General features: G+C 34.7%; 1 protein-coding gene across 6 annotated transcripts in view; it reads left to right on the top strand.

The window, feature by feature from the left end:
• Nucleotides 1–20,297, top strand: part of VPS13B (vacuolar protein sorting 13 homolog B) — a 622,702-nt gene that overhangs the window by 365,295 nt on the left and 237,110 nt on the right. For all 6 annotated transcript variants that reach the window (XM_054692064.1, XM_054692063.1, XM_054692065.1 and 3 more), the window contains one exon: nt 15,176–15,379. In XM_054692064.1, the coding sequence (XP_054548039.1) occupies nt 15,176–15,379 (204 nt within the window). The remainder of the gene's footprint in view (nt 1–15,175; nt 15,380–20,297) is intronic.

The raw sequence follows: 20,297 nt of genomic DNA, 5'->3' as shown, positions 1-20,297 counted from the left end.
AAATTGGTGTTATTGGAAATGGCCACTCCTTGTCAAGGTGCATTTTTTTTCTTCTTTTTGGTACTCAAAGGCAGAAAACACATGTTTACTTCCATAAAAAGTAGCAGTTTTAGAAACACTATGTTATTCACAGAAAGAAAAGTGATTTAAAATTCATCACCAGCTAAGTTGGGAGTTGTTTTTGGAGATTCTCTTTAACAGCTGTTTGACCTCATTATTTCTCAGTTCATAAATTTTTTTTGAATGCTTTTGCCTCAGCACACATGCTAAGGTGTGAAAGAATGCCCTTTTTCCCCACCACTTTCATGTTTCAGTTTTATTGGTAAAATATTTCTTAACTCTTCCCCCACTTTGACCCTGTCCTTTTCAGAACTAAATTTTTTAATTTAAAATTTTTAAATGAATTTATAAATTCATTGGTAAACTAAAATTTCATCTTATCTGAAGGAGCTTTTTTGGGGCGGGTATGTCTGTTGAGAAATCTATAATCTTTTTTGTTTTTATATTTATTTTCTAAACCAAATCTAAAAATTGTATACTTCTTGAATTTTTACTGTGGTCTTGAGTCCCTATTATGAATAACTGTATTTTTATATTTTATATGTTTGTCTTTGTTATTGATCAACATTTTCTTTTACATTACAGGTTTTTTTCTTAAAATGTCTTGGTATAAATGCACAAACATAAAAGATTAAATATTTTTGGTCATCTATTTATAAAAACTGCCAAATATACATTGGTATTTGTATTTATGTTGCCTTAATTCTCCCTTTGCCTTTTGTGTTTTGATTATAGACACAAAATGCCTAGGGGTAATGTGCTTAGAAACTATGTTGTATATTAATATTGGTTATTCGATAATGATTATAAAAGAATATTCTCTGGTATTAATGAAGTTAATATAAAAATTTTTATTAGAATAAGCAATGTGACAAATATTTTGTCAAACAGTTTGTATTTAGTGACTAAAAATACTATGTGACTAAAACTTAGGGCATGATACTAATTGACTCGATTTATTATGCCCATGTTTTTATATTTCTTGCTGTACTTACAGTGAGGCGTAAAACAGAAAATTCCTTATACTGTAGAGAATGAGATGGAGTAAAGGTTTCTTTATGTTATTTTCCAAAAGGTAAGGAAAATAAATGCTCCATATTAGAAATAGCATTATTGTATTTTATTTCCTGACTAAAATAAGCAATGATTTATTTTCAGCTTCATGCTATCCTGAATGCATCAATAAAGTCCATGTATTTTGGAATCCATTTCTGTAATAATATAAAATACTTTAAACTCTATTATATATTGCAAAGTAGATTTAATGGAGATCTTTTTATAACATCTTATTGTGAGATTAAGTTTTTACAGTGAAAAGTTTGTATAGGGCACAGTGACAGAGAAATGGGACAAGTATAATCAGATTATAGAAACTTTGAATACCTGATTAAGGAATTTGTGCTTCATTGCCTGGGAATATGTGGAGGCCTTGAATATTTTTGAGCAAGTTTGCAGTATTGTTGAAGAATTAAACACAGTGCCAAATAAATGATAGATATTTAAGGAGTACAGATCTGGTACCATATGGCCTGAATTTAGGATCAGCCTTTCCATTAACTAGTGAAGTGATCATGGCCAACCTAATACACATACTTATATAAAATTTCCTTATCCGTAATGCAGATAGCCTCATAAGATTGTTATAATGATTATGTAAATTATATAATCATAATTTCATAATTATGAATTCTGTAAATTGATACAATTTAGAACTTGCCTGGTACTCACTAAGTAGTCAGAAATATTTATTGAATGCTTACTCTGCCTATACTATAGTGATTAAATTGGGGTAAGGATTACATCTCTAGTCCTTGCTTATACAAAGTTAAATAAGTAGGGCCTTCCCGGTTGCACGGTTGAGCACTGGGTTGCGAAGCTGCCTGCAGCCTCTTCAGCACCAGTTCGATCCCCGGCCGCCAGGCGAGGGTCCCACATGGTGCGCAGACCTCTCCTGTGTACTTTGTCAGTCTGCCTGTTCTACTCCCCGCTCTGGCTCTGGTGAATTTTCTCACCCTCCCACGCTTTTGACTGTACCCAGTGCTTGTATAAATAAATAAATCTTTAAAAAAAAAAATAAGTAAAGTATCACTAACAAAATAAATTGTCATTTTTATGTACTATAAAAAAAAAAAATCCCACTCATGGGCCTTCCCGGTGGCGCAGCGGTTGAGCGCTGGGTTGGGAAGCTGCCCGCAGCCTCTGCGGCGCCAGTTCGATCCCCGGCTGCTCCCCGGCCACCAGAGGAGGGTCCCGCATGGCGCGCAGACCTGTCCTGCAGCGCCTGCTGCTCCCCTCAGCACTGTGCTTCAGTTGTTCTGCCTGCTCTGCTCCCCACTCTGGCTCTGGTGAATTCTCTCACCCTCCCGCGCTTCTGACTGTACCCAGTGCTTGTATAAACAAACAAAACAAACAAACAAATAAATAAATAAATCTTAAAAAAAAAAAAATCCCACTCACCTGAGAGCTTTATGTTGGTTTAAAATTCCCAGAAATTTTTCATTTTGTAGTTTTAAGCCCAATTTAATACTAGCTAGCATTTGCATAATACTTTATAGCTTGTGGTATATTTTAGCTCCTTCAATTTTTACTACAACACTAAGTACTACTTAATAAGTACTATTATTCACATATTACAGCAGTGAAAATTAAGTGAATTGCCCAGAATCACACACTAGCTTCAACTCTTAACTGCTATACTGTAATTCTTCCTGCCTTCTTACTGAAACAGCTTTATGAAAATATAGAAAATAAGAAAAAGCAGCCTATACCCACAACTTACCTCTGTTCTGCCGCTTGTTTTTTTTTTAAATTGGGTTAACATTATGTAAGTTTCAGGTACACAGCTTTATATTTGGACATCTGTATATATCACATCTCCACCGAAAGTCAAGTATCCATCTACCGCCAGACAGTTGAATGCCTTTATCTCTTTTGCCCATGCCAGCCCTCTTCCCCTCTGGCAACCTCTGCCAACCAATCTGTTGTCAGAATCTAAGAGTTCATTTTTGGTTTATTTGTTCATTTTCTTTGTTTCTTTATCTTGCACATAAGAATTAAGTCATAAGAATTTGTCTTCCTCTGACATATTTCTTAGCATAATCCCTCAAGATTCATCCATGTTGTTACAAATAGCAGAATTTCATCCTTTTTTATAGCTAAATAGTATTCCATTGTGTTTATATACCATATTTTCTTTACCAATTCTTCTGTCAATAGGCATTTAGGTTATTTCCATAGCTATAATATAATAGCTAATTCCTTAGCTATAATAATACAGTGAACATAGGGGTGCATATATCTTTTCAAATTGACTTTCTTTACCTTGTGCATGTAAGACTCATCACTTGGTTATTCATAATTTTATTAATAGAATTTTTACTGCTTTTTAATAAATAACCTATTACATGCATGTGCCAGGTTGTCTTTTCTTCTATTGATGGACATTTAAGTTTTTCTCTATCAAATTTGTGTTAATATGAATTTTTTTTTCAAAATTCTTTTTGTGCACACATAGTTTCTCTAGAGCAGTGTTTTGCAAGGTTGTATATCTGCACTGTCAAATACAGTACCCACTAGTCGGATGTAGCTATTGAAGCACATAAAATGACTACTGTTGTCTAAGGAACCACATTTTGTAAGTTGTATTTTAATTCACTTAATTTTCAATCAACTTGTGCAACTATGGCTATTGTATTGGACACCATGATTCTGTAATATAATACCTAGGAGTAGAATTGCTGATTCATAGGTTATGAATACCGTGAATATTGCTGGCTACCACAGAATTGTTCTCCAAAGTGATTTTCAGTAATAACATGAGAGTTTCCATTGCCCAATGTTTGAGCAAATGCTTGGTATTAGTACTATTTTATATTAGGCACTACAAATAACATTGTCTCAGGACTGGATATGAGTGGGAAAACCTTAAGTAAAAATGTTTGCTCTTTACAAATGGAGAGAGTACTTTGATGCTGTGATGTCCTAATATGATTAGATGTATACATATATGCCCTGTAATACCTGGTGATATGATTACTGTGTCACCATTGGGAAATGTATTTAAAAATTTAAATCAAATATTAGACTACCTGTTTCTAAAGATTCTTGATTGTTGCATTTCCTTTCCAAACTCTCCTTCACCCCATCCTTCTCTGCTTTCCGATTTGTTATCATGGTATTGTAACAAAAAAAGGAAATGGGTCTGGTTTGGCTTACTTTATTCTTAGTTAACTCATGTATGTAACTCCTTATATATACCACTTTCTATTTTAGGTATTCTAAGTCCTTCTGATGAATGAATAATCAGTTTTATTGAAGAGTACCTCATAATTAAAGTTGTTGAGAACTTGAAATAGCGTTTCCATTTTTCTGTGTTCTAGTATGTCTCTCAGTAATTTCTCTGAGATTGCACATGTGTTCTTGGTTACATCAGAAAGTTCTCAATGCAGTGCATATTAGTGCATTTCTTTAAAATGTATTTTCTTAAAAAGATTTATTTATTTATATAAGCACTGGGGTACAGGCCAGAGGTGTGGGAGGATGAGAGAATCCACCAGAGACAGAGCAGGGAGCAGAACAGGCAGAAGGACCAAAATACATTGCTGAGGGGAGCAGTGGGTGAGACAGGAGAGATCTGCCGCACCATGTGGGACTCTCCCTGACTGGCCAGGATTCAGACCAGCACTGTGGAGGCTGCGGACATCTTCATCGTGCTGCTCTCAACCCGCTGCGCCACTGGGGAGGCCCTAAAATGTATTTTTAATAAGATGAGATTTGTTAGAAAAATTTGGTGTACTTTGTCTTCTTTTTTATTTATTTATTTATTTATTTATGCATACAAGAGCTGGGGAGGCCTGAGGTGTGGGGGGTGAGAGGATTCACCAGAGACAGAGTGGGGAACAGAACAGGCAAGCAGACTGAAATACACAGCTGAGGGGAGCATGGGGAGAGTCAGGAGAGGTCTGCTGCACCATGTGGGTTGCTCCCTGGCCAGGGATGGAACTCATGTTATGTCTTAACCCCTCCGCCTCCAGGGAGGCCCCCCTCTATCTTCTTAAATCATCTTGAAAAGGTACTTGATGGCTAACATTTGGTACTTGAAGCCTGTAATGCTGATTTAAAAATTAAAACCGAAAACAACTTCAAATTTCTTATTTTCCTGAGGATAGATTAAACATCTAGTTTCTTATTTACTTCACCAATGAGGTATTTTAAGAAATTTCATTTAGGAAGTGGTAAATAACTTATATTCTCCTGTGAAAATACAAGTGCCTATAATTTGGTAATCAAAAAGAAAATTGGTAAATACCGCTTCCATGTCATTATTTATATTATGTAAATTTTTACACACAAATTACTTATTATTTGTTTAACTGAAAACAATGAGTTTGTTCTTATCCCTGCATGAAATAATATGCTAATGTAGGATTGCTTATTTCTTTAACAATTTGTATTAAAATTAATTTCAGTGTCTAGAAGTAAGAAATTCTTGGAAAATAATGATTAGATATCTCTATTTTTGCACCTTTACTCTTATGAACCTTTTTTTGAGTTTGTGAAAATAGATGATGAATATTTTTGTGTTAATTTACCTCTTGTACTAGAATTGTAGAGAAATAATAACATTCTTCGTGATGTCAAAGAATTATTTAAAGCGCCCGTTTGTTTAGATTAATGGCTATATCCTCAGAGTCTTTCTATTTTGTAATATAGAATAAGTGAGAACAATTATTTGGACTCAGTCTGAAAGCAGGACAGTTGGCTTCTTTCTTATCCATTGAACAATAATGGTAACAATATGTCATTTATGGATGCTAAATATCTTAAAGTAATGCATTTACTCCCATAGAAAATATAAGTATCTGTTATCGTCTTCCAAAGGGTACTGATATCACTGAGGTTAACTGACTTCTGTAAGTATACAGAGTGTGTAAGTTGTAGGAATAGAATTTGAATATAATTGTGACAATAAAATTCATGTTCTTAATAATACTAATATACTGTATCTACATTGCCCTTGGAATCCTAATGGTGCCAAATGTCATGCAGATGTATGCCATTCATCTTTGAAATTCACTAGGTCAGAAGATATAGGTGATCTTAGGAAATCCATCTTCTTCATTAGAGATACAGTTGATAAGTACATATAAAGAAAGACATTTGTGAGTCCTGATGTCATTTGTGCTATTGATTGCATATAAAGCATAAAGTAGAACTGAAGTTGGAACCCTGGAGGTCATTATTATTGACGCCATAAACAGAAAAAAAAAATGAAACTTGTAAAGGAGATTAAGAGAAAACAGCCAAGGGAGTGTAGAGCTACACAGCCCATGGAGGAAAATTTCAAGACTTAAGATTGTGATATTATCTTCTAGTGTGTTTTGATCATTGTTAGAATTGTTTTGCATTAACTCTTTTAACTCTCCTTAATGACTTCATTTTTCAGTTGAATTATATGAAACTATGAAACTTTTGTGGAAAGGCACCCAGTAGTAGGTGGCAGAGCTGGAATTGTGGATCCAGGCAGGTTAAGTGTAACATCTTACTCTCTACCAGCATTCGATCCTGCCATTTTGAATTGTTAAATGCCCAGAAAGGTCAGGTGTGTTATTGACTGAAATTCATCCAGTGGATCTAATTAGGAAATCAGCCAATTATCTTATCCAGAAAAATTTCAGAGCAGTGTGGTTGACATCTGATTGATCTTGGTTAGTGAAGAACATAAATTGAGAGCATTAAATAGAAATACTGAGAGGAAAGTAAACTTCTGAATAAAAGGGAATGTTAGGGAAATGGAGAATAACTTGAACATGTTTTTAGTCTAAATGGTAATTATGCAGAAAAGAAAAAGTGATTAAATTGAGTCACGTCTTCAAGGAAAGTGAATGTAATAAATAAAAATACTTGTTATTACTTCAACTTTTATATATTAGAGCCTACCATGTGCCAAACCATATGACTAAGTATAGGAGAGTGAGAAAACAGTCACTGACCCAACCTTCAAGGTTGAGGTGAATTAGCAAAGATCTTGACCTTGAAGATGAGAAGGGATGCTTCCTCTAAACAGCTCAATGAAAAAGGCAGTATAAATATTAAGTTCTTTCTCTTATAAATGAAATGGCCTAAATTTGCTAATTATTTTTTCCCCTTAGTTCATAGAGTTAAGATAATGTTACAAGTTAAAGAGAACCTGATGCTCTAAGTATCAGAACATGGGTTTTAGAATCAGTAGGAATACTAGTCTAGATGAGATTGTGAGGGGGAGGGAGGAGAAAGAAAATGAATGAATATAATGAGAGAGAGAATGCCCTTTTGGCCTGCTAAATCAGAATCTCTGTAGGTGGGAACGTAACGTTTTTAGCAAGCTTCCTGTGTGATGCTTCTGCATTCTGAAGATGAGCCCCTTTAAGCCATTGGTCGTGAAAATTTCATTTGGTCTCAGCCTAATGGTCAACTGTTTGTAATACGCTGCCCTATTTACTCTCAAAATTATTGTCACCTATGAAAACTTGAAGACAAAAATGTAGACATTTAATTTAATTAATTTTACTACTTCTTACCTTCCTATTTTCTGGCTTGTTTAACATTTTGTAGATCTCAATTGAACTGTAAGTAATGAATTTTCCTTCTTTACAGTGCACTCCTAAGATATGCCTATTCAGCAGTGAGCAGTAAATGGTTCAACATGAGCTGTTCCTTATGTAAACATACAAAAGGCCTGACCCAGACTAAATCAATTTAAAAAGGAAAACATTAAAGCTATGTTTCCTGTTATATACTTAAAGTCTTCTTTGGTTCCTTATGATTATATTATTGACCAACTATTGCAGACTTTAGTTTATCCTCCTACACCACCTGCTGAACGGTTCAAATGTTATGGGAGATGAGTTTCGGAAGGGCAAAGCAATTACAATTATAACTCCTACATTTTAGCCAATAAAGCAGTTTTTTTGTGTGTGTAAAGGGTAAGGAAGTTATGGGCATCTTGATTCACCCCCTTTCCTGATTTGAATTGCTAAAAGGTTTTAAAGATTGCAATAAGGAGGGAGCTCACAGTTCATAAAGCTTTTAGAAGTTTGTGAATTAGGCAGGAGAATTTGACTTCTTTTTATTATGTCAGACATTTATAGAAAAAATGTATCAGGAAATGAAACCATATGCAACTTTTCTTACTGATACTGATTTTTAAAGGTAGATATTAATATTATCCATTCTGCTCATCACTGAAAAGGTTCTTTCCTATTCTTAGTCCCTAGTGAATTACTAAAGTTGTTGGCTCTAATGATCTTTCAGTTGTTTTTTTGTGCCATGAAAATAATAGTGCACTAAATCAAACCTCTATTAAATAAAACATACTTTCAGTTTTGGCATTGCAATCAGTTGTTTTTTGCTCTTACCAGGTCAAAATAGGTTCCTAAAAGTTGTAGAATGATTTCCATCCAGCCTTTGGAAAAAATGTAAAACTTATTTTCAAATATTATGCCTGTTACCATTTATGTATTTATACCTTTAAAAAAGTAGTGTGCCATAAATAGTATGCTGAAATTTGCTTTTCAGAAGGCTTCTTGCTTTAATAGTGTTTAATAAAATAAATGGTATTTGAAAACATTTTGAATATGTTTTCCTAATTTGTGTTAAAAAAAGCAAAAATGCTTTGAAATAGCCTCTGTTGTAATTACTAGAATTAGTTTTGAGACACAGAAAACAAAATGGTCAATCTCATGCTTTAAAGAATAAAAATTAGCAAACATTTCAAGTTGGGGAAATCAGGTTTATTTTGGAAAATGAAATAAATCAATGCACTGTTATATATTTTTTCTCTCAAAAGAATTTAAAGTAAGTCATTGGGATTGTGTAATGAAAAGGAAAAAATAGATTTTATTATCTAAGTCTGAAAAAGTTATCCTGTACTTTTATCAGAGAAGAATCTAACCAAAGCTTAAGATTGGTAAATACTAGCTAATTCTTTAATATATATTTAGTCTTTATGTTAACCTAAACCAAATTGCCTACCTTAATTATTTATAATAGTAATTTAAATTTAAATTTTACACTTGGGAAACTGATATTTCCTAAGTTTCATATTTTGGAAGGCTAAAAAATTTGATTAGAAGGGCCTCCCTGGCAGCGCAGCGGGTTGAGCACCAAGCTGTGAAGCTGTCTGCAGCCTTTGCAGTGCAGGTTCGATTCCCAGCCAGCCAGGGTGATTCCCACATGGTGTAGCAGACCTCTCCTGTCTCACCCGCTGCTCCCCTCAGCAGTGTATTTCAGTCAGTCAGCCTGTTCTGCTCCCCGCTCTGTCTCTGGTGAATCCTCTCACCCTCCCACGCCTCTGGCCTGTACCCCAGTGCTTGTATAAATAAATAAATCTTTAAAAAAAAATGATTAGAAGAAAGTTTTTTTTTTAACAGAGGCAAGACTTTTTTAATTACTAGAATTAGTTTTAAGACACAGAAAACAAAATGGTCAACATCTTGCTTTAAAGAATAAAAAATAGCAATAAATGTTTCTATCATAGTAAGGGGCTTGTTTCATAGTAACCATCAAGCAATAAAAGTTTTTAGAGCAATGAAATAGATCAAATTAGTTGTAGATATAATTTGTTGAGTTTGATTAATTAAATTAAAGATAAATGTTCTATTTTCTCAGACTTGTTTTTTCAGATTTCGATTATGTAATCAGGTACATGTTATGAACCTCTTACTTTCACAGTGTGAGCCTACAGTGCACTAAATCACTGGAATGTGTAGAGGCTAGCTCAACTACCTAATAGCTGATTATTGTATTTTAATCAAGTTTTATTGGTTTATCATTCATTTATAATACTATATAATTTGGGGAGTACAGCTGCACATGTTTCATTCACCCACCACCAGAGTTCTAATGCCATTACACTATTAAAGTGATCCACTCTTTCCACCAAGTCTTCCTTTCCCCCTCTGGTAACTATTGTTTTTCACAGAATTGAAGTTTTATTATACTATATAATTTTAGCTACATTTCAGCTTCTTTCACTATTAAGTCTTCAGAATTCCTTCATGTTTTTTCTTGGCTTGATAGAAACTCTTTTCAGTTTTGGACTGAATAATTTTCCATTGAGTGGATGTACAACAGTTTATACATTCACCTACTGAAGGACATCTTGGTTGCTTCCAAATTTTGGCAATTATAAATAAGCTGCTTTAAACATCTGTGTGCAAAATTTTTCATAGACAGTTTTTAACTCCTTTTGGGAAATAGCAAGAAGTTGATTGCTGGGTCATATAGTAACAGTATGTTTAGATTTCTTTGAAACCTTCTAACTGTCTTCCATCCTGGCTGCATCATTTTATATTCCATCAGCCATACTTGAGAGTTCCTACTGTACCACATGTAATGTCAATATTCTTCATTTTGGCCATTCTAATGGGTGTGTGGAGGTACATCTTTGTTTTAGTTTTTGTTTTCCTAATGATATCTCGTATGTTTATTCGTTATTTATATATTTCTTTTACCTGCTCATAACTTGAAGGCACTTTTTAAAAAGTTATATTTTATATCTGCTTATTCAGTTTGTAAAGTATTTGAGGGTCTGTTCTGCCCTTTGTTTTTGCTGTGTATAACTCTTGGTGTTTTATTATCTTGTGTGAATTATGAATTTTGTGTATTAATCTCCATGCCTTGGCTGTGATGAGTAATAGAGCTATTAACGTGATAGTACAGATAAATTGTCATTTCCTTTGGATGTATACCCAGAGGTGGCAGTGTTGAATCATGTGGTAGTTCTTTGTTTTTTTAAGGAGCTTCCATTTTTCCTTAGTGGTTATACCAGTTTATATTCCCAGCAAGTGTGCACAGAGGTTACCCTTTCTCTACATCATCACCACTGTTTATTATATCTTCTTTCTTTTGCTAATAGACATCCTACCAGGTGTGCGGTGACAACTCATTGAGGTTTTGATTTGCATTCTGCTGATGATTAGCAATGTTGAGCTCCTTTTACTGTACCCGTTGGCCATTTGTCTTCTTTGGAAAATTTTAGGTGCTTTACCTTTTTTTTAAATTGGGTAATTTTATATTTTACTATTGAGTTGTATGAATTGCGTGGATATTTTGGATATTAACCACTCATCTGATACATGGTTCACAAATATTTTCTGCCATTCCTTAAGTTGCCTTTTCATTTTGTTTATAGTATTCTTTGCCGAGCAGAAGCTTTTAGTTTGATGTAGTCTGGCTTGTTCATTTTTGCCTTTGTTACCTTCACTTTTTTGATACGAAATCCAAAAAGTCATTGCCAATGTTAAGGAACTTAGCATCTGTGTTTTCTTCTAGGAGTTTTACAGTTTCCAGGTCTTGCACTATAGTACAGCATCAAGCAGGAAATTGACATCTGTACAATCTATAGCCATGTCTAAATTTTAGCAGTTCTTTTACATATACTCATTTGTGTATATGTGTGTATAGTTCTGTGCAATTTTATCACCATTACTATCAAGATACAAAACGATTGTAGTATCACAAGACTCTTTAGATGGATTGTTCTTAAATTACCTTTGCATTTCTTGTAGCCCCCTGTGGCCACCACATTACATTCAAGGTCTCTGCTTAAGTAGATTCATCGCATTTGTTGGGTCTTGAGGGATATCTTCTTTAATGCAGTTATCAGAGCAGAAAATCAGTGTCTGTGGGATTTAGCAGAAGCCCTAAGAGCAAAAGTAGACTTTGGCAGATGTTTATTAATTAAGGATCTTCCTACTTTAATTTTTTGAGGGCTACTTTGTAGCTCCTGTTCTGTAGTACCAACTTTGGCATGTGTTTAAAAAGATTTTTAAAATTTTTTTCAATCATTTTAATTGTTTCAGTTAGAAGGGTAATTCAGGTTTCCAATATGCCATATTGTGGAAACAGGTAAGCCTAGAAATAGTAAAAAATGCATTTGTGTTATACATAATTTGAGAAGTGGTCTTTATATAACTTGGTTACTTTTCATCTTTGCTATTCATTCAGAATCATAGGAGATAATTTATGTCAGGATGAGTCATAAGATTTATGATGGCTTTATGAAGAGTATAATTTTCAGTTACATATTTTATTTATCTTTATTATAACTGTCTTGATTTTAAAATAACTTTAGCATAGAAAATTAAATAATTTCTCCAAGCTTATGATCATTAGAAAGTCAGAGACCAAACAAACCTGGTATGAATCTTGCTTATCCTATTTCTACAATGTAGTATTTAAATGCTTTGACAATTAACTTTTAAGTTAGATCTGTCCTCCCAAATATTATAAATTCCTCTGAACTTTCAAAACAGATTATAATGACAAATACATAATTTCAAAAACACATTAAAAAAAAGAGAACATATAAAATCTCTAACCCTGATTCTCAGAAAGTGTGAAATTTTGAAGTCATCATGGTTAGACATACCTAATAATTACTTGACACATAAACCATTTTTGCAAAAGGAAGAAGAATCTGTAGTGATTCATGTTTTCTACAGATAGATGATAGAAGTAAAGGAGTAAAGTAGTTCAATTGATTATTTTAATTTTTTTGCATTTGAAAAGGGCAGTTTTAGTAGGAAAAAGAGGCATCTGCATAGAGACAAATGGACAGTTCTTTAAGGGTAAGAAGCTGCATTTTGCTAGAGCAAGGCATATTTTTACATCATATTCTTTTGGGAATTCATTCCTTTGTGGAATTTTTATTTATTGTGAAATCTATCTCTTATAAAGTCTGCTTGAGTCAATCTGTAAGGGTGATCCTCTTTGTAATGACCCACAGTTCTGCATGTCACCGCCTCTGGCTTCCATGTTTGCCTGCAGATCTTCCATGACTACTAAATCTTTTCTATCCTCATCTCTGATTTCTGGCCCTGTGGAACTTCCTCAGTCTATTCTAAGCTTCCATCAAACAGATTTTTTTTTTGTACTATTTTAAAATTTATTATATTTATGCTTCAAAGAACTGGGGTATAGGCCAGATGTGTGAAGGAGGGCGGTGGAAGGATTCACCAGAGGCAGAGTGGGGAGCAGACAGTCAGAACCACTGAAATACACTGCTGAGGGAGCAGCAGGCAAGACAGGAGAGGTCTGCTGTGCCATATGTGGATTAGCTCCCTGGCTGGGGATCAAACTCATGCCTCAGTGGCTGACAATAGGCTGAGACTTACCTGTGTACCACCAAGAAGTCCCTGAAGTTTATTATTTTTTTCAAAGATTTATTTATTTATTTATACAAGCACTGGGTACAGTCAGAAGCGCGGGAGGGTGAGAGAATTCACCAGAGCCAGAGCGGGGAGCAGAGCAGGCAGAAGGACCGAAGTACACTGCTGAGGGGAGCAGCGGACGGCAGGAGAGGTCTGCGCACCATGTGGCACCCTCCTCTGGTGGCCGGGGAGCAGCCGGGGATCGAACCAGCGCCACAGAGGCTGTGGGCAGCTTCGCAACCCAGCGCTCAACCGTTGCGCCACTGGGGAGGCCCTAGTTTATTATTTTTTTAATTTTTTATTGACCTTGTTAGTGTTTTGACTATACAGGATTAACCTCTTCTGGTGTAGTAACCATAGCACTCCCACCACCCAATTTATGAGCCCTAATTTTTATCAATTCTTGGGTTCATGTAAAAATTTAGGCTGCCTTTTCTTACATACCACTCCTAGAGTGTAATCTTTCTAAGTTAGAAAAGGGAAAAATAATACCAGGTTTAGTTATTAGTTATTGCCTTAGTAATCAAGAGTATTGATCTTCTGTTTCTCTGGCTTCTTGACCAATGTCTGTTTCTCTGTTCCCTTATTGTAACTCTCTCTGATCTCTCCCTACCTAATCTATGTGCTCATTTAATTCCAACCCTGTCCCATCTTCTTGCTTCACCTGAATTCATTACTCTCCATTCTCACTTTGCAGGCTTGATGCATGCTCCCTCCATTCCTGAGTGATTAAAGGGCACCTGCTATCTTGAGTCTCAGTCATCCACCTTCCATCACCATTTCACAAGCCTTTGGACATGTTTGTTCTGACACCCACTGATTCACATAGCTAACAATGATATAGCCTTATCATTTAATGTTTACTCTCTAATTTCTACACTAAGACCCAGTAGTTCCCCACCCCTACACACACACACACACACACACACTTCATTTGTCTTCAGTTGATGTAATAAATTATATTTTTCCTAGTATCAGCAGTTGTAGATATTTTTATTGTATGTACTAGTATAGCTTTTTGTCCTTTATATAATTTCACTTTTTTCCAGAGGGGCCAAGTATTTTTCTTTTTATAATTCATTTCAAAGTATTTGTGAAACAACAAAAGTAAAAAGCTCACAAACTTAGATAAATTTAGATTTTTCTGGCTTTTAACCATTGAACCCAGTTTTTCCTATACTGGCATACTGTGTTGTTATTTTCAATCTAAAACATTTAAGAAAAATTTAACTTTTTACTTTTTCTGATTTAGTTTTAAGCTAGTGATAACTTTGTTCATTTGTTTAGTATTGGGTCCAGTGAGAGCAAAGTTGGAACTCTGTATTCACCAGTATTTTTCACTGTGTTTTTTCACGTAGTAGAATGTAGCCTTCTCAGTGATTTAATCTTTTTCACAATTGAGTTATACAAAGAACCAAAGACAAGGGCTAGGGGAGTGAAATAGATTACAAAGCTCTATCATATTTCCTTACAAGACATCAAAGGTAGGTGATAAGCATTAGAAAGAAGACTTGACATTGATCAGGTCACCTTGATTAGTTACAATTTTGTAACATACGAATTTCATGACTTTGGCTGAGTTTCAAATTCTCCGAATTACTTTCCCTTTTGTGAAAATGGAGATCATAATACATTTTCACAGTATCTCAAGGACTGGAATCATGTGCGTGAAGTACTTAGATAAACAATAAAGTGCTAGAAATGTGAGATATCAATATAGGGTAGAGTACTGTCAGTGATAAATTTTTAATATGTTTTCAAGTCATAATATATGTTACCTTTCTAGTTCCTGCCTCATACATTTGATTAATCCATTGTATAAATGAGTAATCCAAAGAAAAAATGATAATGATACTCTTAGTGAACAAAATAAGTATAGAATATTTATTTTGCCTGTTTACTTTTTTTCACTCCCTTTACAGGAGAGCCTTGAATTTAGGAATTCTTCGAGACCCTGGATCAGAAATTGAAGATAGACAATACCAGATAGACCTGCAGTCTATCAATATTGGTACTGCACAATGGGATCAACTAAAACCAGAGAAAGAAAGTGGCACAGGAGGGGTTCTAACAGAAAGTGAAAGAAATTCTCAAAATCCAGCACTTGAATGGAATATGGCCAGCACGTAAGAAATGATTGAAAAACCTTTCTACATATCCTAGATTTCATTGCCAGAAGAATAGGTGGTGATACAATCTTTATAATTCCATGCTTAAATGTTTTAAGTATTGTTTCTGCATTTCACTGCAAATATAAAATACTGTGTCATTGTAGCTGATGATTTGGCTTAGAAACCTGCTATTCCTACCACTGTTATATCATGATTATCACAAATTTAAGATGGCATCAGCACTTATTTTAAAGTTAACTACCTGAAAGATTCCACTTCAGCTTAATGATACAATCACATTTTGGTTTGAAATCTATTATATAAAGTCAGATTTTTTTTTTAAGCCTCCTTCGGCTTATAATGAGAAAAAAGCAGTGAAGGACCTGGGCTTCTTTTTTTTAGTCCATTTTGACTAAAAGCAGTTATTTTCACACAAAATATTTTTGAAAAAGTACTAAATGTGAGCTACAAGATTTATTGAGAGTTATTTCCATCTTGGCTGGGTAGTCATGGTTCTTATAAAGGAGGTTGAATTGTTTGTAGAATGAGGATAGTAGGCCTTAAGATACCTCATATTTGTAAAATTGGAGGTTGTTTTGATTTTAAGAAAGTGTCAATTTCTTCGTTTTTGTTGCTAATAACACACCATGGGGGATTGTTTGGATTTCTTTAAAACATTGTGTCAGATTGAGACCTACCTGCCCCTCTGTGTTTGCTTCACATTTGGGCGTGGGACCTGGGTATCACTTGCTGCTCACTTTGGCCTGTTTTCCTTTTCCTGTTATTTTTTTCTCCACACAAGTACAAACTGGCACCAGAGCATGAAAAGCAGTGTTTCTAATCAACAGATATTAATAGACGATGGATCATAGAAATAAAGATCAGAATGATGTGATTCTTTCCCTTAATGTCACACTAGAGGATAATAGTATCAAGATAGTGTTAGAGGAAATATCTAGCTTTGCACCCATAAAGGAAACCTAACATTTAACTAGAGGTCACTATACCAAGAGAGGCCCATAGCTCCAGGTGGGACTATAACACTCTTTGGACACCAAAAACCTGTACAGTTCTTATCACAATACTTGTATTTGTCCCTATCACTAGCTCTGTTTAATTTCCTTGGGTAATATATCTTCAGATTTTATTATCACAGAAATAATTGCCACATATTTGTTTAAATATTTTGATACACATATATTTAAGTTACACTCACTACTGTGTAGGCTTTATTTTTTTCCACACACAGGATTTTTAAAAATTGTTGTTGCTCGGGGCCTCCCCGGTGGCACAGCAGGTTGAGCTCCTCTCTGTGAAGCTGTCCGCAGCCTCTGCAGCACGGGTTCGACTCCTGGCCGGCCAGAGAGATTCTCACATGGCATGGCAGATCTCTCCTATCTTGCCTGCTGCTCGCCTCAGCAGTGTCTTCGGTCTGTCTGCCTGTTCTGCTCCCTGCCCTGTCTCTGGTGAATTCTCTCACCCTCCCGCGCCTCTGGCCTGTACCCCAGTTCTTGTATAAATAAATAAATTTTAAAAAATTGTTGTTACTAATTCAAAGGGATATATGCACTTCTTGTGTTCATGACAGCACTTTTTACAATAAAAAATTAGATTTTTTAAAATTCATCAGTCATATACTTCACAAGATTTGGAATGTTGAATATATGGAAATATGGTTTTGTATTGATATTAAAATTCCTGAAGTATATATTATTGACCTTAATTTTGAGACATTGAGATATTCCATCTGTCTTTTGATCTCTTTTATCTTTATTTTTTGAAGTGAAGTATTACCCAGATGTTCACTGAAGCCTTGACTATTTTGATTTGTGATTAATGAAACCAGTTTTTTTGCCCCCCCAAAATTGTACCTGCAGTCATAAGCAGGGATGAAATTATTTTCTTTGTTTTTAACTCTTCAGCCTGAAAGCTATCACTTTTGTCAAGCTAATGCCTAAGTGAAGGCTGTCAAGCTAATGCCTAAGTGAAATTATGGAAGTTAGTCAAATTCCCATATTTCATAGAATAATGCCTACTGCATTCTAAACTTACTTGAATTGTATGATTTTATAATAATTCCTCTTAACTGTCATGTCTTTACATGAGAGAATGTGATTTTTCCTCTTGCTTTTTTTTTTACTACCTAGAAACTGTGTAATGCGAACAGGGATGCTGATGCAGCAGGAAGGTGAACATAACCTCAGCAGCCAGCAAATATTTTCTTCCTTAACATTTCGGCTTAGAGGCCCTAGGAAATCTGAAAAGATGGTTAACATACAAAAAGACAAAGATCTATCTTATTCCACCTTATTCTTATTTTGTATCTTACATAGTTGCTGACATAGGTCTGCAAAAACACAGGAAACATTTAAATTGAATATGCTTTTTATAAAATCATTTCCTTAATAACACTGGAAATAGAACAAAGGATGAAAAAGAATGAAAAGTTTTGAAATTAAACCCAAATTTAAATTACTCTTATTTCCTGGGAAATTATTTTCAAGCAAATATTGATAATGTGTTATCTTTCAATATTTAATAAACATATATTTAAGCTCCAAAAATAAATAAATAAATTGAATATGATCATCATAATGCATCAGAAAATTTAATACCATTCTATATCTTAAATTACTTTGAAATAATCTTATAGTTCCTAACGTCAATAATTGTTATATATGTGAAAATAGCTAATAATGCCTGATTGAACCTAAGCTAATTGACCAAAATGCTAAATAGCCAGGTTTCCCTTTTTGATATTTTGTTTCTAAGAGGAGCCAAACAAGATCATATCAGGAATTTATTTGAAAAAATATGTAGAATATTTGATGTATATACATCATTCCATATAATTCTGTGAGCACTGTGCCTGATGCATCATTACATGTTATTAAAGCTATAAAAATGAACTCCTGACCATCTATCCCTTGGTGGATTCTGCGTGTATGTTCAGCACACAATTTTTAATGTACTTTAAGCTAAGAAACTTTCAGAAATCTTCCTGGACTTATCCTCCTCGAAGTTTATTTTGAAATTTTTCCCTCGAAAAAGAGCTATCAACTAGAATTATATGTGAAGTTCAGATTGTAGATATAAACAACTGGAAACTATAACCAGAGCTGTTATGCATGAACATCTCAGTACAATTGAATTAAGTTGATATTTCCATGTAGATATGCACCTAAGACTTTCTTTTCGAGGTAGTAATAAATGTAACATTTGTGTTCTCCGTCATACATATATAAACTATATTGTTGCTTTGTTTATTGGGGAACTTGTAGGAGTTTTTTTTTTGTTTTTTTGTTTTTTTTTTCAAAAAATGAGACTATTTTAACATTAATTTTGCCAAGCTAAATTTATACTAACATTTTAAATAAATATACCTTTAAAATCATCCTCATATCAGTTTGAAGTTGTCAGAGGCATTATGACTTACAAGTTCTTGTAAGGCATGTTTAGAACCTTGAGATAAAATATTAGGTATCCCATTATCATTATTCTTGTCCTACTTTATGATTATTTTATTTAGTTAATTTTTTCTGCTAAACTGAGCTCTTTAAAAATAGGTACCGTGCATCCATTTTTGCCATTGTATTCCTACCACATAGAAGGGGAGTATGGAGCCATAGCAGGGAGTCCATATTCTCTGAATTTCATTGAGTGATAAATGCTGTCAAAATAATATAACAGATTAATAAGGATAACTAGGAGATTTCCTTAGATTGGAGCTTAGGGAAGACCTCTTCTAATATCTGAGTGACAAGAGTGAGCTATCCATGCAAACGCCATTCATGTGTTACTACCAATAGTGTTCTGAGAAAAGCAAAGACCCTCAAGTAGAAATAGCAAATTTAAGGAACATAAACTTTTCATTTTAAAATTTACATTACTAACTACTGTAATTTTCTCAAATCTATTCTAGCTTACTAATTTTTTTTTCTTAAACTATACCTGAAGTGCTGTTTATTCATTTACTTTTAGTAACTATATTTATATAGTTACTTTTAGTAACTATATTTTTTTCATTTTTTTTAAAGATTTATTTATTTATTTATACAAGCGCTGGGTACAGTCAGAAGCACGGGAGGGTGAGAGAATTCACCAGAGCCAGAGCAGGGAACAGAACAGGCAGACTGATGAAATACACTGCTGAGGGGAGCAGCGGGTGGGGCAGGAGAGGTCTGCACGCCATGTGGGACCCTTGCCGGCAGCCAGGGATCGAACCAGCGCTGCAGAGGCTGTGGGCAGCTTCGCAGCCCAGCGCTCAATCGCTGTGCCACAGGGGGAAGCCCCTTTTTTTCATTTCTATAAGTTCTATTCAGTTGTTTTTCAAATCTGCTTTACCTTTCCTCGTGTTTTTAATTCCATCCTAGATATCTTTAATAATTTAAATAAATTAATTTTATTGTCCATAAGTAGTAATTCCATTATCCAAAATTTTTGATAATGAATTTGCTAATTAGGATTGAATTCTCCTCTTTCTTAAAAAGAAAAAAAAAAAACCTGGGGCGTGGACTTTGTTCAGTGGACTTTGTTCCTGAATCTTTTTTGTCAGTTTGAAGGCACTTTTTTTAAAAAGATTTATTTATTTATGCATACAAGAGCTGGGGATGAGGCCAGAGGTGTGTGTGTTGGGGGTGGGTTAGAGGATTCGCTGGAGACAGAGTGGGGAACAGAACAGGCAGATTGATGGAAGAACACTGCTGAGGGGAGCAGCGGATGAGTAAGGAGAGGTCTGCTGCGCTATGTGGGTTGCTATTGGCCAGCCAGGGATCAAACTCATGCTGCAGTGGCTGCGGACAGCTTCATAGATTGTGTCTTAACACCTTGCACCACGAGGGAGGTCCCTGAAGGCATGTTTTTCCAGAGAGGTTTTGTGTCTATTTCTAAAATGGATGTTCGTGAACTAACTCAGGTGAAGGTGAGCTTCCTC

This window comes from Talpa occidentalis, unplaced genomic scaffold (genome assembly GCF_014898055.3).
Source record: "Talpa occidentalis isolate TD23 unplaced genomic scaffold, MPIMG_talOcc4v2.1, whole genome shotgun sequence".
Lineage (NCBI taxonomy): Eukaryota > Metazoa > Chordata > Mammalia > Eulipotyphla > Talpidae > Talpa > Talpa occidentalis.
This window is presented reverse-complemented; position numbering and strand designations above follow the sequence as displayed.